The sequence below is a fragment of the Atta colombica genome, unplaced genomic scaffold, assembly GCF_001594045.1.
Source record: "Atta colombica isolate Treedump-2 unplaced genomic scaffold, Acol1.0 scaffold261, whole genome shotgun sequence".
In the NCBI taxonomy this organism is placed as follows: Eukaryota; Metazoa; Arthropoda; class Insecta; order Hymenoptera; family Formicidae; genus Atta; species Atta colombica.
Genome location: NW_017259361.1, coordinates 1,153,647 through 1,180,517, shown reverse-complemented (window position 1 = coordinate 1,180,517; position 26,871 = coordinate 1,153,647). Strand labels below are relative to the sequence as shown.

At 30.5% G+C, this 26,871-nt stretch overlaps 2 protein-coding genes across 2 annotated transcripts in view; one reads left to right on the top strand and one right to left on the bottom strand.

Annotated features, from left to right (window-relative positions):
• Nucleotides 1-15,387, bottom strand: part of LOC108689143 (glycogen phosphorylase) — a 48,450-nt gene extending 33,063 nt beyond the window's left edge. Inside the window, exons 1-2 of the mRNA XM_018195782.1 lie at nucleotides 14,170-15,387; nucleotides 256-291 (exon numbers count right to left, since the gene is read on the bottom strand). Of these exons, the coding sequence (XP_018051271.1) occupies nucleotides 256-291; nucleotides 14,170-15,301 (1,168 nt within the window). The 5' untranslated portion in view covers nucleotides 15,302-15,387. The remainder of the gene's footprint in view (nucleotides 1-255; nucleotides 292-14,169) is intronic.
• Nucleotides 15,388-20,488: 5,101 nt separating this feature from the next.
• Nucleotides 20,489-26,871, top strand: part of LOC108689200 (serine palmitoyltransferase 2) — a 12,640-nt gene continuing 6,257 nt past the window's right edge. Inside the window, exon 1 of the mRNA XM_018195866.1 lies at nucleotides 20,489-20,838. Coding sequence (XP_018051355.1) covers nucleotides 20,656-20,838 — 183 coding nt within the window. The 5' untranslated portion in view covers nucleotides 20,489-20,655. The remainder of the gene's footprint in view (nucleotides 20,839-26,871) is intronic.

Below are 26,871 nucleotides of genomic sequence, written 5' to 3'. Positions count from 1 at the left end.
CACACACACACACACACACACACACACACACACACACACACACACACACACACACACACACACACACCTTATAAAAAAAAATTCTTAAAGATCATTTAACATAATTTCGATATTATCGCTCTTGAAGTCAATTTTAGATTATTGAATATTTTAAATGTAAACTATAATACGTGTTGAAAGTAAACATTTATAACTAATCAATCGATTGTACATTATTATCCTACAAATGGAAAAAAAATACTTCTGTTTTCTTACCTTTTGGATTCAGTCTTTCAGGGTTAAACCATGCGTCTGTAAATAATACACATAGAATATTAGTGTCGTATTTCACTTTAACGCCTGTCTAATTTAAGCTCTGGAGTTAAAACAAAATCTTTGACGCAAAAAAATCAATACGAATAAGATTTCGGAGACTGTAAAAAATACGGGTAAGATTTCATGAACTGTAAAACTTTGATAAGATAGTCGTCAGACACGTTTCATGCGACAGCTTCATGAAATCTTACTATCATTGAATTTTTTTTTTGCGTTTTGGCTCCGAAGCTCAAATTGGACAGCTCTTCTAACGTATAAAATGCAAATTACTACAGATTAAATTTCAATAATTGAGGTGTTTAGTTGCAAAATCTTAAGTAATTGGAATTTTTTATAATATATAAAGTCTTCTTAATCAAATAAATTTTAAACCATTTACAATTATTTTATTTTACAATATTAAATACAATATTTTTCAAGACCGTAATAACGTATCAATTTAATTTGTGATATTACTATTCTAGTTTTGTTAGGACTATGTTTTAAGACTAAAAATTAAATTCGGCGTTCAGTTTGCAGGATTGGATATGTTATAGTACATAAATTCATACAATTTAATTATTTAAGCACTGAAGAATAATTGATCATTTAGAATCTTTATTTCTGATTTATTTTATTTTATTCCCTTTAAGAAAGTATTTATTTATTAATCAACGTTTACAGAAGATATTTTTATCAATAATAGTATTATTTTTTTTTACTTCATTTGATCAAAAAACTAAATTTTTATGGAATTTTATACTCAATTAATATAATCTTAAAAAAAAGAAATAGGCGTCTAAAGTTTGGAAGAGATTTTGATGCAGTGAAAAATATGTACGACAAAAATCATTTACATGCACTTGAACATTATAAATCAATTCTGTTATCGCTCTCAGAATATAATCATAGAAAGAAAATGATACTAATTGTAGAAATGTATTCAACGTAATGTCAATGCAACGAAAATTGTATTTCTTTCTTCACATTCTAGCATTTCTAATATTCAAGAGTGTCACAATTATTACTCATTATCACAAATTATTACTTGTATAAATTAATTATTAATTTCTCTGTGAAAAAAGTTCATTCGTTCATCGCAAAAAAAAAAAAAAAAAACAAAATTCATTGCGCGAAATAGAGAATCAAAGAAGTAAGAAACGTAAAAGATCATAATTTATCTCAGATGCATTGTTCTTCTTATTGTGTCATGTTCTTCTTATTTTTCAGGTTACACTTCTATTAATAATTATATAATAAATCGATACGGATAAGAGATTGTTACCCTATAGTAAAATAATTGCCTAGCTCTAAAGGCTATCAAAAAACTGTAGAGTAGTTTGAAAAAGAGTAAATTTTATTAATTTGTCAAATATTACGCTTTTTAAATATTTCGTTTAATAATAAAAAATGTGTTTTTTTAATAATCTATTGCCATTCATGAAAACTTATTGCATTATATCAAAAGTCTATAGATTTGCTAATATTGGACATGAGCTACTACGAGTTACTCATTTAACGAGTCATCACAATTCTTTACTTGAAACCATTCTCGTTATTTTACTCCAGACAAAAGACGAACGAAGTAAGTACACAACATAGAAAAAGATCAATATCCTTTCATCGTTTATATATACGTTTTTCTTTCATATTAGAGAGATAATTATATTAGAGTAAGATTAATATTAATTATTAAAAGCAGCTTAAAAACACGTGATTTAAATATGAGTTCTTTAAAAAATTTCTTTTGTTATTCATGTCATCTATAAATAATAATAAATTTACAGTAAATTTTACAGTATAGAAAATGTTCGAAAAATATATTTAAAAGTATCGCCGAATATATTATCATAGCCTGTAAAGCAACACAGAAAAAAAGATTTTCTCTGCGGCAACTAATTTGGTTTGTTATAATATATAATATATAATTTGCTGCCGTAATTATAAATTAATAAACTACAGCGAAATGATTTGCTATTGCTGTTATAATATAATATCACAGCTAAAACATTAGTTATGATACCTATATTTTAGCTATCCATATTTTACATCTGTCATTTAGTTACCACATGCAGTTACAACACTATTTTCTTTTTTCCATAAATGTGATATGATATCATATAAAAAAAAGTTCGTTAATCAAGTTATTTTGCAGTACTAAACCTTAATCAACAGGAGCATTAGAAGAGTGTTCTATTATTACATCGAATATTAATATGGTAAGTGGCAGATAACGAATCGTGTTAGATGAAAATGCATAAGATGTATAGTGTTCGATAATGAAATGTCAACATGATTTCCTTCAATGTCATATATGTCCAAGACTTTATATATCGCGTGGGAAATAATCTCGAAACTACACACCAGTAAATTATAAGCACGCGCACAAATCCCAGAGAAACAAGCTTCGGCAATCGATCGTGCACTGCGCAATATGACTCCTGCCTTGCCTTGAAACCGCAACACGTTATAAGTTATAAGTATTTTTATTTTTGACTTTGGAATCAAATGAATCTTTTCCACGAATGATAAAAAAATCGACAAAGCTAAGCTTTACAATATAAATTTGTAGACACCACTAGTAAAGTCATCTTTGTAATATATTATATCTATTTTAAATGTATTACATACATTATGGATATGCACAGTATTTACGTATCATTAACCTTGCTAACAGTGCGTTATCTAGCATTTCAGTGCAGTACTTATCGCTATTTGCAAAAATATTTTTTATTTTCTTGTTAATTTTTCCTTAAATTATTAAACGCTCACGATTATGTACAAATAATTTTTTATAAAAAATCTTGTCTTAATAAAATAATTATATTAATTAGAAAAAGTATTAAAATACAAAACAAGAGAGTTAAGTTTGATAATATAAAGAAGATAAGATTCTTTGCAAAAAAGTTATAATATTTCTTTAAAGAATATATCAAGTTATTAATAAATATTTTCTTTGCGAAGGTACAAAGATAGGATACAAGAATAGAAAGACTAACTGAATAAAATTATTATCATCTTCTCGTCATGTTAATCCAATAAAAGTAACGATAATTTAGTTATGTAATTTATTCTTAATAATCAGTTGTCACTATTATAGTCTAAAGCTGATGGGATGACTTTGGCATAAAGTTCGAAAGTCGATTGTACGCCACGTCGTCACGATTGGATCTTGTGGCGTTATGTAATGCAAGGTCACGATAATAATTATTTCAAATTGCAAGAAATCATAATCACGCGTACCGCTAGCGTATTGCGAAATCAGAATGTCACCCACTCGTCGGACAAAGGTGGATTATAAAATTACAGTGAATTATATTAGTATTTCATTAGCATATCGTTATTTAATAAAAACATTACCAAAGTTAAAAACATTAACAAATAATAACTGTGTAATAATAATAATAATAATAATAATAATAATAATAATAATATAATAATAATAATAATAATATGAATCATAATGTAAAGTAGTCTCGATATTTTATAAATAGAAAATTTTTTATACAATATAAAACTTCTGATATTTGTTCGAACTAGTAATGGTGTCATAGTAGTGTAAATGCAACACGTTATATTTAAAAGTCTTACAAATATTTATGACTTATAATTTATTAAAATATAACAACATTTATTTCGGAAGAAAAGATTCAATTAAGTCAATGATAATCTAAGCTCCAGATAATGCATTTTCCTATTTTAAATCATTACAATTCAAGTTCTGATTAAAATATTTAGACAGTGTATTCTTTAGGGATAACAAAAGTTACTTCTACCAAATTCTAATCGGTGATAAGAGAGAATGTCTAGAAAAAAGATAAAAGTTGAAGGTAAAGGTAAGAAAACTAAAAGTGATCTGAGCCTTTTAACTGACAAATATTCAACTAATAAAAGAAATAAAATTAACTGTTCCTCCTTGCTATTCAAAATAAAATGTTCACAATTGCTTTTTTATTTAAAACAACGATCAGCATCGTCTCTAAAGCGTGTTTTATATTGAATCTATCCGCTTTGATTCATAAATCGAAATCAAATCGATATCAATTGATTTTTCAAACCGTTTGATTTGATATCGACTACATTTTCTATTGATCTTCGAAAAAGACTGACATTTTATTAATGCTTGAAAAGATCGATGTTTTATCAACGTTATATTGATAAAATGTTTTCTATTGATCTTCGAAAGAACTTTAGATTGAACCCATTCGTTTTTATCGTACATGGAGTACTCGTAAGAAAATGCTTATAAGCCTATTCTACAAGTCGTAAGTCGTAAGAAACTGGCCAATCACAGTAAAATATGAAAAAAATAATCGATTATGATTGGTTAATTTTTTAGTTTGCGACCTTATTGAAGAACAGGCTTGTAAAAATTTTCTTACGGATACTCCATGTACGGTACGAACTTCATGGGTTCAATCTAAAATGAGCAGATAGACAATATAAACGTGAATACGATAGAGATGTTTGCATAAATGTTATTTGCAGATAGTCGACCGATCGATAACCTAGTTTCGATTGAAGATTCTTCGATATCGGACAAGTAGCATCTGCGCAGGGCGAAACTCGGGTCACCGACATGAAAGCGCTAAAGGATTAAAATTACCTACTATCCAATTTCGTTTGCTTCTAGATGAGAAGTCACCGCAAAAGCTACTGAAAAAGTTTGCCATGTTTATCTCAAATCGCTCGGGAATAGATAGAATATAATAAGAAAAGGATACGTACATATAGTTCCTACGAGTTACTTATTTAACAGGTGGAGCTCCGAATTTATCGAGTACTCCGAAGAGGAGTAACCCAGATAGAACACGGAGTCATAATTTAGACAAAATATCACAGAAACATCATCATGACATCATTTGATACTTAAAAATTAACGTGTAAGTTGACGAATGAAATGATGATAATGTGCTCATAATATTATTATGACTTCTATGTTCTACTTGGGAAAGAAGAGAAGGAAAAAAAGAATCATCTTTTCGGAGGGATACAAGGTAGAGTATTGAAAAAGAATCTTACGGGGGTTCAGAATGTTCCAGAAACACGGATTGCCGTTGGTTATCGATGCGGAGTTGGCGTCGGCGCCGGATCGCTTGCAAACCTCATTGCCTTCGTCAACGTTCTTAGTAATCGCGGGATACGTCGCTGCATCCAAATCCGCCATTCTTACGCACACTTGACCAACGTCCTTGCGCGACGCGCACTTCCCTCACTGTTTGTATTTGTCGATCGCTACCGTCCACCAGTACGAAATGTACTCTCCTGCGTATCAGCGCGCCTGGCGAACGTTCGTAGAAATAATGGCGTATCTTGTCGTGCGCGCGCGTACTGAATGACGCACTTCAACGACGACAACGAAGACGAAAATGATAATGAAGATGATGACGAGGACGTGACCTTGTTTATGATTCTTAGAAATGAGAATAAATTCACGCGAGAATAAGTTTCCGACTTGTCAATTCACACGACTACCGGTGTTTCAAAAGAGAAGAAGACTGTGGAGAACACGTAGCTCATGCACAGTGAGATGAGGACTGAGGCCTGTTATCGACCCACCCGGACTCCGGAGGTCTTTCGAGCCCTCTCTCCGCCGAACCTTCCTCTTCCCACCCCATCCCCACCCTCGCCCTCCAGACTCATCGCCATATTGCCTATATTACTCGAAACCTAGCTCATACTTACAATTACAATAACTAATGAGGAACTGCGTGACACATCGATCGTAATCGAAAAATCAACTACTCATTACATGATCTTTAGGAATTTTTTTTAAAGAAATGAGTTAATTTATTAATATGAAACTTCTTTAGACTTTTTTATTATGTAGGAAATATATTTAATATATTTAAAAGTATATTTAAAAATATTTTTTCGTATCCATATATAACATATAAAAAAAGGTACGAAAGAGCGGCACTAAAGAGATTAATATATTGTAAATTACACACTATTATTGAAACTAAAATACATGGAAAAAAATCGAAAATTATTCAAAATGACAATGTTTCATTTTGTGACAAAAAAATATTGATTTTTCACTTACAAATTTAATTTTTTTATATAATAAAATAGAATAATTGTAAATAAAATTTCATAGTCCAGTAATAATGTAACTCTTGCAATTTAATAATTTCTTCGACTTTTTTATAATATTTCAGGATTACTACAAAATGAATGGAATCATTTATATAATAATTTATTTTTTCTTAATATTCAATGTAATTTTTTAACCTTCCAAATAAGAATACTCCCTTAATTAAATCACTTTAAGGAGAAAATCATCTGTTTTTTATCGACTGAATGCGATTATTGTAAGACACTATTTTTCTTGCCTTTAGATTTAAAAATCCTTTTCCACATATAAAATAAAGTATAAACAATAACGCAGTCCAAACCAGACGACTTTATACTGAAAAAAAATTTAAGAAATTTAAATCTGTTTTTTTCCATTCTTATTAATCCAAAATAGCGTCTAGAGCTAATGGTTCTCTAATAAGAGTTTGAACATGAACCGCAGTTTTAACAAAATCGGCGAAAGAAAAAAAACATTTATTATAGCTATTTCGCAGGATACGTTGTGTTACATCATACTTTACATCATACTTTAATGTAAAGTATTACGATTTTATTACAACTTATTAAAATTTCATGAAAATTTCATTAAAGTTCATTAATAAGATTTCATTACACAATTCATTAAGATTTTACTAATAATTCAATACAACATATTGTTATATTTAGTATGAATATAATTTAGATAAAAGGCTCTAAGAGTCAAATCCAGTTGGTAGAGCGTAGTTTGATATAGAGGAAGTTTTCCTGTGATTTTATTCTTTCACATATATATTAAGATACCTTATAATGCGAACATTTCGGCTCCAATTCGGATCTTCAACGTAGAATTATACAACCTCTAATTGACTCCTAATAGACATTCTTCACACTCCAATTAATCATGGCAATTACCGTAATAACATTCTCTCATGAAACCATTTCCCAATGTTCATCAGCGTAAACCGACTAGGAAATTAAATTGAACAGTTAAACAATATCTATGATATTTATTTAAGACACAGATTGCATTTACTAACGATCCTTTACCATCCTAGAGTGTGAAAAAGATAAAAAACAATAAACCAAATGTAACAATAAAGTAATCACGATATAATAAAACACATATTGAAAGTATAATACGAATCAATAATTACAATCAAGTAAAATTTCATTTCGGCTATTTTGTCGGATGCAAAAAACATATTAATTAGTCCGATGATTTCTGGTCAAATAGTAGCGTTAGCAGTTCAAAATATCACACAGTATAATTACATAATACATCAGGTCTGATATTAAAGATTGATAAAGAGACATAAATGTATGATTAAAACTACAACGCAAAAACATGTGTCGCATTAGAATGGTATTAAGATTTACCTAAAAATGCTTCATATACTTGATACAAAATTCTGTTCTCCTCAAATTATAAATTTAATGAGCTCCTGAGCTAATTATTGCCATATTGAATCGTAACATCAGAAGCGAGAAAAGTGACACGTTAATTTTTGCCGTATTTATAAATAAAGACAATTTGAGTGAAACAAAATGATGAGATCACTTTAAAACAATTATTAGGTGTACAAATTTGCTTCCGCCGTTTTCCTGTAGCTTTAGCGGTAAGTGGTGGTCGAAATAAATAGATCATAGACGTCATACAATAAACTTGGGCATCTGTCAACATAACCCCATAGAAACATTAGTCGATTTGTGTCTGCATCATAAAGTTATTCTCAATTGAAAATGTCAATTTACGAGCCAAATTCTCGTCATTTGCGGAAGATTTTAATTTTTTGCTCTATGAAGAAATCTGCGGCTGAGGCTCATCGAATGCTCTCAAATATTTATGGTGAGGTCGCTATTAGAACGTGTCGTGAGTGGTTTCAACGCTTCAAGAACGGTGATTTTGACGTCTAAGGTCATGCTCTGTATTTGGTGGGACCAGCTCGGCGTAGTGTATTATGAACTGTTAAAACCGACTGAAACAATCACAGGCGATCGGTATCGAACGCAATTGATGCGTTTGAGCCGAGCATTAAAAGACAAACGACCGCAATACAACGAGAGACACGATAAAGTGATTTTGCAGCATGCTCGACTCCATGTTGCGAAAGTGGTCAAGACATACTTGCAAACGTTGAAATGGGAAGTCCTACCCCACCGTATTCTCCCCGCCGTATTCTCCAGACGTTGCTCCCTCTGACTATCACTTGTTTCGATCAATGGCACACGGCCTGGCTGACCAGCACTTCCGGTCTTATGAAGAAGTAAAAAATTGGATCGATTCGTGGATAGCCTCAAAAGATGACCAGTTTTTTCGACGCGGGATTCGTACGCTACCCGAAAGATGGGAGAAAATAGTGGCCAGCGATGGACAATACTTTGAATCATAAATGTATAACAGTTTTTTACAATAAAGTCTCGAATTTCGGAAAAAAACGGCGGAAGCAAAGTTGTACACCTAATATAAAAGTAACAAAAGTTATCCTTACCCCCCCCCTGATAGTAAATAATTATAAAACGTGATAAAAGGGATGAAGTGTTTTTATTCAATGCGCATAGCCTATTTACATTTTATCACTTTTTATGATTCTGTCCATGATTTGATTTAAATATTTCTGTTGTAATAAATAAAATTTCTGCTGTAATAAATTCTACTAACGCATTTAATATCGATTTATTCAATTTTGAATTTTAAATATGACAAAAAATACACATGTTATGGAATAGACAATCAGATATTGTAACATCAGATATTGATACACAAGTTATGTTTGAAGCTATCTATAATCACAATACATATTCAATGTCAACTATATGTTCGGCTTATTGTCATTGATGAATAAAAAAAACTCAATTTCATGACGGTCATGATCTTGACACTCGATTAAAGCAACATAGTACGTCATATGTAATGCGACGAATTATGATCGTTTCTTTGCGATGAGACTACATATATCTGTTATTTGCTTGCATTTAATCTTTCAGCTATAAGCTACAAATAAATGTTTCTTTGAATTACTAATAGACAAAAAATAAATTGCTTATTAATTTTGATTGCACAATGAAAACATAACTACACATACGCAGGTATGTATGCGATTTAAAAAAATTCATATAAAATTAAATAATATTTAAAATTTATATTTAAAAAGTTCACGAGAATTTTTTTAAAAATAAAAACGTAACTTTGACGAAAGAGTATCTCGGCAAGAGATTACAAAAAATAATTTAAAGAAGTCATGCGTCGAAAGATAATTATGACTATATTGAAGATAAAAAGGGACACATGGTGGGGTTGAGAAAAAATGTTTCTCATATCATGGTGGGATAAAAATATGTTTCTGAAGTATAATAACAGTAAAGTCATCGAGCTATGTCTAGTCTTTACTCGACTACGGTTTGCGTCGGATACGTTTTTTCTATCATATGATTTCGTGGATACATGTTTTCTTTCATTTTTAGTGAAATTATTTTATATTAATCGTGTTCAAGAGTCAAACGAAAACAGGTCAGAAGAAAAAAGGAATTAAAAAAAGGTTAGAAAATGCAATCGTTTATACACAAATATTTACAAAGAATTAATTTTCTATGAAAAAATAACTTCACAAATAAATATTTAACTTAAATGAATTTGATTATTTATTCATATTAAATATTCTGTTAATTTTCTGTATGTGTTTATAAATAAATAGTTACATGTTACATAAAGTACTAGTTACTAAGAATAATATATATAATCTTTTTCTTTTCTAATAGTTTGTAAACTACATTATTCAAAATTATACACTGTATTTGTTTATTTAAAAATTATACACTGAAAAAATATTTTAATTTTAAAAAAAATTTTAATGGATTTAAAAAAATAATTTTTTTTTAACACAAGCAATGATAATATTTATTTAAATCTTGCAGTATATTATGTAAATTATAAATATACAAACATACAATGAGGCTCCAACAGATAAAAACAGATAAACTCGCTTATGTTAATTTCTTTGCGAGATTATGTAATTAATATAGATTTTTACGCAATTCATTTAAATTGCGACCGATGTGAACCTGGCGTTCAACTTTATCAAAAATAAAAATTAATATCGCAGACTGTTTGTACTTCATTTGTACTTGTTTGTACTGATCATTATTGTACCTCATTATTTGTACCTCAAACAATTAAACAAAAAATGAAAAATAAAAAATGGCCAGCGCACAACTTTAAGATTTTTTAATTTCATTTATGTCGATATTCGAAAGAGAATCGTTTGTACCCGTTTGTACCTCTTCTACTTTCGTTTGTACCTCAAAGGAATCGGAGATATAGCGCGTTTCAGTTTTTGCGCAATCCCTATATAGCGAACTTAGCCAATTTTCAAGATATCGAAATGGGACCAACGGCATTCGAAAGAGAATCGTTTGTACCTGTTTGTACCTCTCCTACTTTCATTTGTACCTCAAAGAGTTCGAAGATACAGCGATTTCAAAATTTCAAAAATGTACCAAGAGGGGAAGTCGGTCATTTTTAAAGATATCGAAATGAGACCAACGGTATTCGAAAGAGAATCATTTGTACCCGTTTGTACCTCTGCTACTTTCGATTGTACCTCGAAGGATTCGGAGATACAGTGATTTCAAAATTTCATAAATGCGTGAAGAGGGGAAGTCGGTCATTTTTAAAGATATCGAAATAGGACCAACGGCATTCGAAAGAGAATCATTTGTACCCGTTTGTACCTCCGAACCCTTTTACTGGTGGTGGACTGGACTGTTGATCCTATTTCGATATCTTGAAAATTAGCTAAGTTCGCTACATAAAGGTCGTGCAAAAACTGAAACGCGTTGTATTTCCCTTCGAGGTACAAACGAAAGTAGGAGAGGTACAATGGATACAAACGATTCTCTTTCGAATGGCATAAATGAAATTAAAAAAATCTTAAAGTTGTGTGCTGGCCATTTTTTATTTATCACTTTTTGTTTAATTGTTTGAGGTACAAACGAAATAATGACAAACAAGTACAAACAAGTACAAACGGCCTGCGATATTAATTTTTTATTTTTGATAAAGTTCAGCGGCAGGTTCACATCAGTTAAATTGCGAACTTTGATTTTGGATACTTGTTTATTGTATGGCACGGTAAGCGTTTCTGCATTTTGCGAGGGCTTAGTTGAATAATTATTGAATTGATAATAAATATCGAATTGATAAAGAAACGTGCAATTACTCGCAAACTTATAGAATGATCTTGTTCTTGTTGTATATCAAATGTTAAACAAGGATAAATGCTTGCGAGCTATGTATATCCGACTTATATAGCTCAACGTTAGAGTTTACCAAAATTTTATGTTCGAATTTCATTGACATTTTCGAAAATTATAAAATTATAAAAGCAACTGTAATTAATAAAATTTATGTGTAACGTTGTTGTCAACAAAAAAAAAATTAAATGTTTAAAAAATATTTTTAAAAATATTAAATTTATCTGTAAAAAATATTAAAATATTAAAAAAGATATTAAATTTATTTAGTAATTTGGTAAACTTAATCTTATTTTTTTCATTTTTTTTTAAAAACATTTTTTCAATATTCAAATACATTATATAGAAATATTTATCTTTAATAAATATTTATCTTGTTTAGAAAAACGTTTTATTTTATTTAACGAATTATTATTTGAGTAAAACAATAATAATTACAAACGGATTCTCAAATTTTTAAATAATATACAAATAAATAAAAGAGCTAATGAGAGTCAGCGCTAAACGGCGCAAATTATTGACATATATATGAAAAAATTAATACTCAATAGTTTATGAAGTCTTCTTTATTTAAATTCATCTTTGACAATTTATAAGTGACTTGATCTTCATGGATATGTGAACTTTCGATTCGAATTGTATCTACATTGCTGAGGAGGATTCCAAAGACTTAAACTGTTAAAATAAAAAGAAGACATCATACTAACTACTGAGTATTAATTTTTTCGTAATAATTTGCACAGTTTAGTCGCGCTGACTCCTATTAGCCCTTCTTTTATTTACTTATATGGTATTTGAGTAAAGAAAAATACATTAAAATAAAAAAAAATATTATTACTTGTTAAGATTAACAAATGATCGCACATAAAATGCGAAATTGGATATTTATCTTTATGCATATGTTTATGCGGCTATACATACATGCAAATTTGTCTAGATATGGATTAAATTTGCGTTAATTATTATATTGAATTTATTGATTATGGCATAAGTTAACATTTTATGGCCAGTATAAACACTATTTAAAGCTAGTGAACTAATGAATATCTTATGTAAATCAATATGGTATATTTATACCAGATGCTCATTAATCCAGTGACCTCAATTTTGTGTGTGATAACTTAAGATTGGAGCATAGACTTTTGCAATCCTTTGCATAATACATAAAGCATAAGAAAATGAATCAATTAGTTCTTTATTTCGTGAAAAAGAAGGAAATGAAGAACTTTGATTGATCCATTACTTTATGTATTTCCATTACTTTATGCGTTACGCAAAAATGTGCTTCCACCCTTACAGATATATCCAAATAAACTTGCACAATCGCATAAACGTATGTATAAAAAAATAATCTAATCACATTTATGTGCATCTTTATAATAAAAATTAAATAATTTTCTTAGGTATACATTTATGCGGTTATGCATGTTTGTCTAGATAGACCATAACAGTTACAAAAAAAAAAAAAAACAAATTTAGTAATATTATAATTTTATAACATAAGTTTCAATTGATTATTATAGACATAAAATAATCAATAGTTTCTGGTCTTAAAAAGAATTAAATAGTTATTATCATTTAAAAGGAATGAATGCAAATAACCCAATTTCGAAATTCCGATTTCCTACGAAAGTCGTTCACACAATTGTTATTTTTGCCGATATCGATTTGCAGTTATTATAAATTTCATAACTAACTGAAACTTGCAGTTATCGACATCAATTTTCCGCGCGTCGACACCCTTCATGAAATGGATTGTTTCTTAGTTGTTAATTAGAGCGTAGCATTATGTAGAAAAAAAAACGCAGGTAATAGCTATTTTAATCGTGTACACAACATACGAAAGATATCTATAAGCGAATATGACGTAGATGGCAGACGTTGTAACCAAGCGGAAGTACTTCCAAGCATGGTCGAGTTCGTGCATCAACACTAAATTAATTAACATATTCTCGTCAAGACATTTGGTTTATGAATATCAAGTACGATATTCACAAACCATATGGAATTCTTTGACATATTTATGCCATCATTTCTTCCAATTTTGTAAAATTTTCAAGTTTTTCAAATTACCCATAGTTGTTTTTTCCTCCTTACAGTGAAGATTATTAACTTAATTCACAAGTAATTATATTATCATATATAATATTATGTCAATATGCAACTGTTGTTTTCTATTAAATTTTTTGATATCATTTTTTTAGACTTTCACGGTTTAATTTGTTTAATTAGAATTAAATAACTGAAAAAGACTTGACATATACAATCCAATTAAAATACAATCCAATTAAAATAAGATTATAGTTATAAATAGGAATTAGCGCATCAATTATATGACATCTTATATATATAAATAACATCTTAATATCATGTCATGAAATCATCATTGGATGAGAAAATGTTTGTCAATCTGTTATGGTGAAATTCAAGTATTTCAAGTTTAATTTTGCAAAGAATATAGAGATAGAATTGATGGTTAAATGATTCTCAGCCAGTGATCATCTTAGTCTTGCGTAGGTAAGTTTGTTGCTAAAATAAAATGGAAAGGAAAAATTCTGTCACACTCACCTAATCCCATATCTCGGAAAATTTCCTTTGGCGCGATTTCAATTTCTTGCTTCTTGCTGATTGGGCGAGTAGAGACATAATCGGTTTCTTTGGGTTTTAGTATTTCGCGTCGTTTGATACTCTCCTGCTTCGAATCGGTTGTCTGCTGCGGCAGCGTCGGTGACGGCTTTGTAGTCTCCGCGATTAAGAAATCACTCGATGTTTCGTACACGTCCTGATGTGCCTTTTCCAGGAGCTGTGCCTCTCTAGGTAATGGAGGCAACGGTTTCGTTGGCGGATCGAATACCTTCGCCTGTTCTCGCTTCAGGTCTATTTTCTCCATCACATTCCATGAGTCATCATCCGTAATATTCTTAACTTTGTTCTCCTTCAATAACTCGCTGTCATCTCCAAGGAAATCTATCAATGGTGATTTTTCCGGTGCCGGTAGCATCGACGACTTGATGTTTTGCATAAAATCGTCGGTATTGGTGCTCAATGGAGTGACATCACGCTCATATTGCTTTCTGGTAAACAGTGTATCCTCGCGTTCCTCGATCGGTTGAACCTTACTGTCGACAGGTTTCATCGACGATGACAGTAAAAGGTCGCTATCAGGTTGAATGGTCGTAGTCGCGGTCGAGGTCGATAACAACGGCGGTTGGAGAAGTATCTCTTCCTGTTCGTTGTCATCATTGTTGTCATCGTCGTCGTCGTCATCATCATCATCATCATCAAGTTGATGATGATAGATCCGCTCGGTCTCGACGAATGTCATGCTGGCTAGCTTGGGATCGACCGGGTCCAGCGGCTGCTGAAACGGATCCGACGACTGCGCCATGGCCGCGCATTTATCGAAGTCCGCGGAAGGCGGCGGTGTCGCCGGTACGGGTTTCGCTTCGGCGTCAAGAAGCGCGCTAGGTAATGCCGAGTCCAGTGGATGAAAAGAATCACCGATGTGTAGCAGATCATCGACACGTGGCGCGTCAATTGGCTGCGATGGCAGATGCTGTTGTTGCTGCTGCTGCTGCTGCTGCTGCTCCGAACGATCGTCTGGAGAGCCGTCGTGGCCAAGATGTTCGAAATCGTCGACGGAATCGTGATCCCTCTTAAGAAGGACGTCGTTGAGATCATCCTGAATCCGTGGGTCCATCTTCGGGTTTAACGAGATAAGAACGATTTGTGTGCTTGACGATGACTCACTGGATCTACACGAATTGGCCAGTAGCCGTTAGAGCTTCGATCCCCACACGATGTCGGTTGCGCGGAATATTGCGCGACGCTCCCTACTCTCATAAAAGTCAGATACGAGGAGCGGCGCTACTCCCACCTGCCGCTGCTCTTGTTGGTGCCGTTGCAATTCCTCAGTGGGGCACATCCGATGTCCTTGCCGTCCTGACTCACCACTGCCTTTAGTCACTGATTAGTCACCACTGCCTCTACCTCGCTACACCCTCTTTTTGTCACTTCACGAAATACATGCGAATACCACTAATACCAACTATATCTACTTACTTGTCATATGCGCTGTCATTGACCAGCTGACAGAATTAAGGACGGCGAGAAGCGTGATGAGGCAAGCAAAATCTTTAGTAGGGCAGAAACTGGAAAAAATTCGACCACAAACTGTGTTAAATGCGAAACAATAACGTCGAAACGTTAGTATTCAGGCTAGATTGTGCTTGAAACAGGTTGTGTTTGATACAATCGATGTAGACGAGTAGATTTGGTCGTCATGAGATGCACTTCCTTCGCGAAGGGGTTGCCCTCTCCCGTTGTTCTGACAGTGAACAGCGCGAACCAATCGCGCGGATGCTATCCATCCCTACCATATTCAGTATGCCGAACCAGTCGAACTGAGCAGCAACCGTTGCGTTTGATTTTTACCGTTTTGATTCGTTTCGCCGGCTGAACAACAGGGACTCCATTCTTGACAAGAAACAGATACGAACTAGGGAAATATTATAATACACGTTACGTATACTGTAGTATTTACCTAGTTATTCGTATATGTTTCTTTTCAAGAAGTATAGAAGCCAGATAGATGTTGTTACGAGTGATTTAACTTAACTTCCATTGTGCACCGAGATTTTGAAGGTGATCGCAAGCATCGACGAGATGCCATTAAATTATTAGAGGTCCTAAGAAAATTTTCGTGGCTAATTAATGAGGTCCGAGGAGTCCAGGGATAATTAAGGAATGATTATTCGCAATGGATATAAATTTGCAATTATCAATATAAATATTTAGAATATTTGGATAATACATTATGAAATATATAATTTTTTAATATACATTTTTAAATGCAACATAAATAAATATGCATATTTGTATAATGCTATAATATTTCACAATTTTCAAATTTTGCATTGTATAAAATTAAGTTAGCTTAGAAATCTATAAAAGTAAACTTCAGAAATTAATTATAAGTGATTAATAGAGAATATTATTATCTATGTATCAGGTATTTTAAACCACCTCATTTAAAAATGAGAGAAATGATTATTTTAAAAAAAGACAAAAGTTGTTGGGGATCAAGTAACGTATTACATGGACATGCAATTGACCTTGAAAGACGTCATGAAAGATACATCAGAGTAGACTTGAATGAAAGCGGGATTGCCAAGTCTCGGGAAATTTCCTGAGATTCAATGAAATTTAATGAAGTGATAGGAAAACAGAATTTTAGTGAAATCGAAATTTACTGAAATTTTTAAACTTTTCCAATATTTAAGGAAAAACATCAGGAAATTTTATAATTTTTTAAATATGAAAGAAAGTTACAACACAATTGTTGTGAAAGATATAAAACTACATATTTTGCAACTACATTGTACGTCGTAGAGAACGAATTTCTCTAACGAGTTTCGATAGATTACTTATAGATATCGCAATCGCCCGGCATATTACAAAGGCCCTATTCTTGAACAAATATGAAAATAGCAATTCCGTTACAACAATTGGTTAATTACAATCGAGAAATATTATTTTCATATGCGAAAATTATTCGAATGTGCTCAAGAATAGGGGTCCTGATCTGTTTTCTATGACTGAATTAGTGTACATACATACATGATGATAATAAGTTAACATATAATTAAAAGTTCCTATTTCTATTAAGTAAATGTGATCTCAAATTTGATGTGATATTACTTTGTTAAGCTTGCTAAGAGTATATTTCTTTCTAAAAATTTCTTTCTAAAAATTTTTACGTCTAAAAATATTTTGATACATTTTAATTTCATTACTTTAAATATGAAACGCTGATCTGAATGTTAAGATGTTGAACTATTACATATATTCATATAAATGAATTAATTTCAGAAATGATAATTGCCGATGGTTGTCGGAACTTTCAACGTAATCTGAAATATTAATAATCTCCCCAAATTTCCTAAATTAATCTTAAAAAACTGATTAAATTATCATTTCTGAAATTAATTCATTTATATGAATGTATATAATAGTTCAACATCTTAATTCAAACCATAGTGGCGCTTTATATTTAAAAGTATATTTAAAGTATATTTAAAGTAATGTATTTAACATAAATGGTCTTGTTTCCAATCTTAAATTTTAATTTGTTTTTAGTTATATAACTCGCAACATTATATAACGTTATATTTGTGTATTTGTGAAGTACTTTTTCTTATTAAAACAAAATAATTTGTTTACACTCCAATTTGTGCCATTATTTATTAAACATAAAATAAAAAAATAATTTTTGAAAATTTTTTTCTCAGGAATGTTGTGATTTCTTTTCCTAAATTTTTATAAAATTTTCTACTTTTTCAAGAATTTCTCAGGAACTTCTCATATTTTGTTTTCAAGAATTTTTCTCGGGAAATTTTACTACAAATTCTAAGGAAATTATTCTTTTCGACTTGGCAATCCTGGTTTTAAGTGGGAATTTAAATGTTTTATTGCATATTCTTATAGCTGACATCAAAATGTTCTCGAAACATTGGTTATATTACAAACCCTTTTTAGTTGAGATCTTCCCAAGTTATGAAATTTCAAAGTTTCAGTACTACTAGCGTTATCCAAAATATATGCATGCAGGAGGTCGCACGACCGGATTTATATCTCTTCGGGACACTTGAATATAGTGCACCTTACACATTCATACTCAGCCCAAGGGCTACTGATCTGTTGTCAACGATTACAGTAATTGGTGCAATTAAGCAATTACAAATCGGTTTTCATATATTTTCAATGCTAAATAAATTAATTCTTTTAAAGTTATGAGGTTATCGTGATAAAGAATTAAGATATGTAATTAAAAGGGTTAAATTATTTATTAATATTGAAAATATGTAAATTAATTTGTGTCAAGATGTATTAAATAATTGAAAAGTACCCATACACAATCACACGGACAGTACAACCAAAAAGAGTGCCCAAGATTTAGCTGTTACCTTGTTTTGAAATGCCTCTATATTCACAAGATGGACATTGAACGTAGCTAATGATACCTAAAGATCAATTCTGATATCTTGAAACAAAGTGAAAATTACAAAAGTGAGTAAATTTACTAGATATTTCTTGATGTCAATGATTCTGTCGATAATGTTCACGATTTTTTGATTCTATTTTCCATGCAGTCCACCATTTTCGATTTCAGTCCATTAAGTCGATTCTACATTAGTTGCAAGCCGATCGCAATTTTATTGCGCGACAGCCAATCTGAAGCTTGCATTTGAAAATCAACGCTTAATATTGGCGTCGCAACAAACTTGCGATCGGTTTGCAACTAATGTAGAATCGGCTGTAGACAATAACGGACAATCAATTTTATCGTCGTGAAACCTTAATATTATTTATAGTAGAAATAATGCGGGGTCTACAATATAAAATAATGTCTACAATAAATCATTAGTAATAGATCAAAAGTCAGAAGCTAAAAATTGACCAATCACAGTCAAATGTAAGAAGAATAATTGACTATGATTGGTCAATTTTTAACTTTTGATTTATTACTAATGGCTTATTGTAGAATGTGTGTAAAGCCGCATGTGTGTAAATTCTACATTAGTTGCAAGCCGATCATAAATTTGTTGCAACAGCCAATCTGAAGCTTGCATTTTGAAATCAACCCTTAATTTATATTAAGTCATAGCAGTTGTAGAGTCTTAATTGATAAAATATTAACCAATTACAGATTATTCTTCTCATATTCGACTGTGATTGATCAATTTTCTATGACTTAAGATCTTACGACCACATTAGCAAACGAGAATGGATTGAAATGAATTAAAATGGATTCAGATTTTCAGAAATATTGATTCACGAATATTAAAATGAATGTTTTTCAATTCTGAATGCATTTTTATTCATTTATCGGAATTGCATAGAGCATATCTCTATGCCTTTCAATCTAAAAATAATATTAACTTTTTCTGTACACAACATATAAATTGTGAATATTGTTCAATTCAAAATTTTGAATAGGAAATGTAGTTTTTCAATTCAATTGGATCCAATTGAATCTAAAAAATTAATTAAATCTAAAAAAAAAGTATTCCCTATTTAAAATACGCATTCGAATAGAAAAAAATTTCAATCCATTTTAATCCATTCTCATTTGTTAGAGCTACGACTTCAATAGATGACTTTATGATTGTATGATTTCTGCTTTTTAATCGCTTAACACATCTTAGGTCCGGTTGCACTAACGTTACTTTGACTTTAAGCGAAACTTAAAACTCTCTCTGTCTCGTTTTAAAATAAAAAAGAGACAGAGACAGAGAGAATTTTAAGTCTCACTTAAAATCAAAGTAATGTTGGTGCAATTAGTGCCTTAACACAAATGTACACAGGAATATACAAAAGAATGGTCAACGCGATGCTGCAAATGCTTTTTAGCGTTTTTTAACTGGTCAGTTTATAAAATTCTTTCTTCTAATTGGTCCATCAAATACTTCAAAGTATTTGTAGCGAGACTTTGACCACAGCCTGAGTATAGCAGATGTGTTGTGTCGATGCGTTTATTCACTACCAGTGCCGAAGCTATATAGTATACGTTACGTTGCGCTATAGATTTTCAGCATTAGCAGTGAATATCAGCATTAGCAGTAAAACATATCCGATAACGGATAATTAGAATGTACGAAAATGGGTCTAGGGATATTGCAATAGCACCCTATGTAAACGGGCCTTTAATCTTTTAGATTTCTAGCATACGCAGACGCACATGCGTGGCATTGCTGCGGCTGAACTGGCAGGACTGGCTGGAGTCAACTGAAAGGGTGGTGGTCAGTGGTCGACAGTGGTGGTCAGTACCGTCAGTGGAGGAATGAAATGTAGCGTAACGTGGAGTTGGAGTAGTGAGTGATAGCGACAAGTATTTGCTCCGACTTGCTCCGACATTCGACGTCGTATCTAGTCCTATAATCCTATCGTGCTATTGGTTCAGTGGCTCTCGGCTCGAGTGACTCGAGTCTGTAGCGCGAAATCATCATTATCCAGTTGCTGGAATCTCTTAAGTCGCTTAGCAATCTGGTGTGGATGATCGAGCCGATGAGGATGGCGACAACGACCACCATGAGATTGCGTGTTGGTACATGCGGCGAAACAGCGTCGTCGAATCTCGAAGGGAAGAAACTGCGGAATGGCTTAACCTCCTCGCCCGGCGTTATGGATACCGGCAAAATCAACGGTTACACTCTACCAAGTAACGGCCACGTATACGTAAGTAAACGATGTAATGATACTCGCACGTTATATGATCCCATCGGTTACTTCGATCTCACGTTCGCCGTATCACACGGTGTCCAATCGCGTCCAGTCGTGTCACGTCACCCTTTTCTTCAGTCACTCACAATCAGTGACATGGACCGTTATCAATGTTGAATTTCAATTACTCCACTTCCTTTTCTTCGCGAGATACACTTCATTAAGTGACTTTGAAGTATACAGTTTGCTTCAAAAAGTACAATAAAAATTTTGATAGTTTATTCGGTGATTTAATTCAATCAATGGAGTAAAAAAGAAATTTAATTGCTTGGATGCATATTAAAGCATATTATCATTGTATACTGATTTAAGCGTAAAAATAAAGTATAAATATTTCAAATTATAAAATATATTTATTATCTAACAGCACAATTCAGGGTTGTATTGTAACAGCACAATTGAGGATTTAATTTGTTTCTGTATTAAATACATCTTTATATCGACTTGTAACAGCTTTAATTTGTGCAGAGGCGCTATTCTGACTGTGTTCCAAAATTTAATGCCAGTATTGAAAATCTATACACATAACATAAGTTATAAATTTTCAATATTGGCAGTAAATTTTGGATTACAGTCTTTATATACGTCTATCGATAGTTGTCGGTATCGTTATGTGCCGTTATGCAATTATTTTGTACAAAAATTGCGCAATGACATATAATGACACAACAATTTTCGATGTGTCGTCTAAAATACATGGGAAACCACTTTGACTAACTCCGATTAACTTTGATTGACAATTAGGAATTGACCAATCGTATTTGTCATTTGGTTTGAAAGATGCGATTTGTCAACTCCAATCGATTAAAGTTAATCGGAGTTGGTTGAAGTGGCCCTAAGAGTAAGAAATTGACCAATCACAATCGAATGTGAGAAGAATAATCGATTGTGATCAATTTCTTACTCTCACTTACTCCAGATATTGTAGACGAAGCATAATACTTGTTCTACAAGAAACTGGCCAATCACAGTTAAATATGAAAAAAATAACTATGATTGGTTAATTTCTTACGGCTTGCGACTTTATTAGAATAGGCTTAGAGCCTAAGCACAAAAATGACCGTAATTGAATACGATCAATTAAATTCGATAATAACTCTAATCTAATCTTTTTCTTTACACGTTAAACAATTGAAAAATTAATAATTTTATTTTGTAACAAGATAATATAAGCTTGATAAATTAATTGTTAATTAAATTAATCACAGTTTTATTGAAGTTTTTATGATGATTTTTATCGAAATTAATTTACATTAATTCAGCTGATAAGATTGCTTATAGCATATAATTCATCAATCCGTAATTTTATTTTATCTCTTACATGTCAGACAAAAGAATATTTCTTATGCTAATTAATAAAATATTACATTATGACGAGTTGATTATAGATTAAATTACTTCGGGATCTTGAATTCGACATTTTTTTCTTATTTATGCTGTAAAGATTAATTTTGAAATTATGAAATTATTTAGACATAAAATTAAAGATAAAATTAAAGATAAATTTAACTTAAATGTTTTGATTGATAAAATACCTAATATTAATATTACTATATTTAGTATTTTGCATATTATCTTATATTATTTTACCGATCATAAAATATTTATATCGTGCTTTTAAATTTATATAAATTGTTTAATTCTATATATTTGTTTATTCACATAATGTTGTTCATGGTCTATTATTAAAATATATAATGTAGAGGAGACCGGTTATCAGTCATGGTTTTTGAATAATTGTTAGAAAAAAGTGAATTTGAAATAAGACTTCGAAACTATGTATGTTGCAGTATACCTACAATATTTCTCTCCCTTAGGTATTGAAAATACCTAATATGACAATTAGCCCCGTACATATTCGGGATTGATTGTCATACATTGGGTAGTAATATATTTTTTATGATAAAACATACAAATAGTTTTTATTTCAATGTTAGTTCGATATTTCGGGAAATAACAATAATTGCAGTATTGCAAGTTATTTTAATCATAAAATACGTAATTTGTTTTTGTAACAAATTTTTTATACGAGAAATAAAAGACATATATAACTACTTATATAAAAAATATATTTGCAAACATATTCTAAAACCATATCGATTTAAAGAGATTATAAAATTGATTGTCATCTAATCTTGACATATTTTGCTCAGTTTATATGGTCGTTTTTAGTAAAAAAAAGATTTTATTTACAATAATGATTAATTAACTATAGTAAAAATTATTTAAGGTGTGTGTGCAGCTGGCCTCACTTGGTGGAAACTCATTAAATATTGAGAGTTCTGAGTTTATCTTCAGTTTTATCACTTTTTATGGAAAAAAATTGTTTAAAAATTAAATTAGCAATCATTCAGTTAATCATTTTAAAATTATGTATCTTTTAAAATCCTATAGTATGACCTTCGTTAGACAAAGTGAGCGTTGCATGAATCTGGCGTTTCATTTTACACTTTAAATTTCTCGACTTTAATGACCGGAACTATTTGTTTAGCCTATGTAGCGTTATCGAACTATTGATAATAAACTCATAACTCTCAATATTTAATTAATGAGTTTCCATCAAATGAGATGTCAGCTTTATTCAATTATTTAAGACATACCATTTTTTACAACTACAGGATAATCACGATTGGTAATACTAAAAAAACGTAATACAAAAAAAAAGAAAAATTTACTTAGCAATTTACTTTTTTTTTTTATTTATTTTTTAGTAATTAATAATAAATATAACGTAAAGTAAATATTAAGTGAAAAATATCAAATAAAAAAAAATATCAAATAATCAAATTTTGTTTTTTAAAACTCTACTGGACTAGATTTAAAAAATTGGATTTTTTCCAGTCCTGGTATGTAACAGTTGAAACAGTGTTAATTAGCATTATATAGTATTAGCATTTTATAGTAGTGCAAGCATTATTATGCTAGAGAAATCACAGAATTTATTATAATTTTTTTCTCATTAAAAATATAGAATATGAACGACTAATTCGCTTTTTTAAACACGACAGAATACTTTGCGATGTGACCACGAGGTTGCTTACTTGTCCATGAAATGTGATAAGTGATCACGCTATGCTCGCAGAAATCGTTATCAGTGCTGTAATCAACTTTTTAGATTAAGATGACATGTTAAGATTGCTTAAGGGGATAGCTATAAACGCTATAAGCGCTATCTGTGTCATTTTATCTTTGTTTTATAAATGAAAGCTAAAGATAAAATAATGTAAATAACTTTAATAGCACTTCTCCGAACGAATCCTAAATATCTTAATTTTTTCCTTTCCAATAATTGATGATGAAAAAGCATATATGCAGAATTTTATTCTGATATAATTGACTTGGAACGTGAAAAGAATATTAAAAAAGTATTTTTTGAATAGATATCACATCTTACAATTATTCTAGCAAATATTCTAGCAAATATTCTTGATAGTGATGAATTAAATCAATAAGCGAGAAAGATAAAATGTAACAAGTAAAGAAATTAATGTTGCGTGCAGAAAATAAAGGAAGAAGATTAGATATATTAATTGCACATGTACTGAAGCATGCTTATTCAAAAAGTTGAGCAAATGTATTAATTTGTGATTATTATGAAACGAAAAATTATTATCAGAATCTACATTATAGAATTTTTTATAAAATGCGTGGACTGGATATTGTATTTGGACATGATGACACAAATGAATTAGCCGCACTGAAAAGATTGATTGCTGCAACAATTTAGATAGTAAAATATGGCATAAGATTTTTAATTGGCTGCAGCAATTAATCTTTTCTTTCAGTGCGCTATTTGAAAAAAGCAAGAGATGAATGTATATATACATAACATTAAAAAAATTCAAGATTTTCCTTTGTTGCGTATTTTTAAAAAATATTTTGTTGAATCTTTAGATATATAAAGATTTTTATGGGATCGATGATTGCAAATCTAAAGTCGAAATTTACATATTTATGTTACTCTTGAATATACCAATTTATAAGGTCTCTGACTTTTAAAAATAAAATAAACTATATATTTGCTTGCTTATTTATTATATTAAAAAATTCTCCTTTTGACATGGAAAATTCAAAAGACAAACAATAAGAATGTTTTAATAAAATAATTATGCACACTACATGTTTATGTAATTTATTCATAAAAGTGAAATTAACACTTTGACTATACTGTTTTAATGTTGTTATATTTCCAAGAAATTTAAGTCACCGGGAAAGGCGATTGTTAATAAAAACCGCAATGAAGAATATGGCACATGTAACGAATATTATGAAAAAAAAAGTTATAATATTTTAGTTTAATTGGAAGATAAAGCTATGAAAATACAATTTTCATGAATATTTATCAATCCATCATGTGAATCGATCCATCGAAAGGAATTTATAAGTGTATCTACACTGAGAAAAAATGCTGTTGATTCAATTAAACTCTATATTACGGGCTGTCACAAACATAAGTGATTTACTAACATAATTCATGTATATTTTTATTGATATAAAGGCATAGATTAAATTAAATTTCAATAATCAAGGCCCTATCAATAAAAATATACATGAATTAATCACTTATGTTAGTGACAGCCCGTAATATAGATTTTAATTGATCAACAGCCTTTTTTTTCAGTACCAATGTAACAATGAGCTACGTTATCTGTATTCATTTTTTTCCGTGTGTACGTGCGGCCTATGGACAGGCGCAACCAAAATTATCTCTTACTGGCCGGAGTAAATATCGCCATCAAGCATGATACGCTCTCTAACTTTGGATGGTATTATTGTGAGTGTATCACACATTGTATGTACAATAAATCGTTACTTAAGCTTTAAATCTTAAGCCGTAAGAAATTGACCAGTCATGGTTGAACATAAGAAGAATAATCGACTGTGATTGTCAATTTCTTAACTCTATAAAGTTAACAAGACCACTATAAATAGAATCAAATCTTATGAAATTTTTAATACTCATTTTGTACCGTGTGCCATTTTGAAAAAAATGTGGCGGAGCTGACTTAATTATATTATATTAATATTAATTATATTAATTATATTAATTATATTAATACAAAATAAAAGAAAAATAAATATCGGAAATCGATAAGATTGAATTTGTATTATTTTGTACTGCCAAAAATAATTCTATATTATGTGTCATTTCCAAGAAAACAGTGGCGCTGCTATTTTAATATTTAATATTTAAGCAGGATTAAAAAAGATAACAGAAGAGCAAAAATTAACACAACTGAATTTGTACTAATTTATATCATTGAAAATATAAGTTAATATTTATAATATTTAAGTTTTTATTTTTAATATTTTCTCCTTAAAATGACTTTATTAGTATACTTATAATCTATGAGACATTCCACGTCAAACCAGGCCTTTGAAACATCATTTTATTTTTTTTTTAATTTGTTAACATATTCTATTAAAAACATGAGAAACATGTTTTGAAAAAAATTTGAAATTTTTTTTGTAAATTATTATAGGAATCTTTTTAACGCTTGTAAGTTGCAGAAATTCATAAAAAATGTCGCTTATGCGAGCATTCAGATTATTATATTGTCGAACAAAAAATTAGTCAAAAAATGCAAGAGATCGATTTTAAAGATCGTAAATTGTTCTATAGACGAGTTATTTCGAGTTCAGAAAAACAATAAAAAATAAATTATACACATGCTCTATGCCTTAAATGATATAATGATATAATTTGCCTTTTTGTAATTTTTTCTAAAATGAAGCAAAAATGAGCATATCTCTAAAGGACTTTTTTTTTATTTTATTGATTTTCGCACTCCTGATGTTTAACCACTTAAATTCAAGACACTCTGTATATAGTTTATAGAGTTTAGTGTTTTGTGATACATATATATTTTTAGATATATTTATTTAGATTTATGTATAAGTTGTTTTATTTTAAAGAATTATTGCGTACCATGTATTGTGTGTATTTGCTGTGAATTAGTTGATGCTATTAATAAACAAACTGAACAT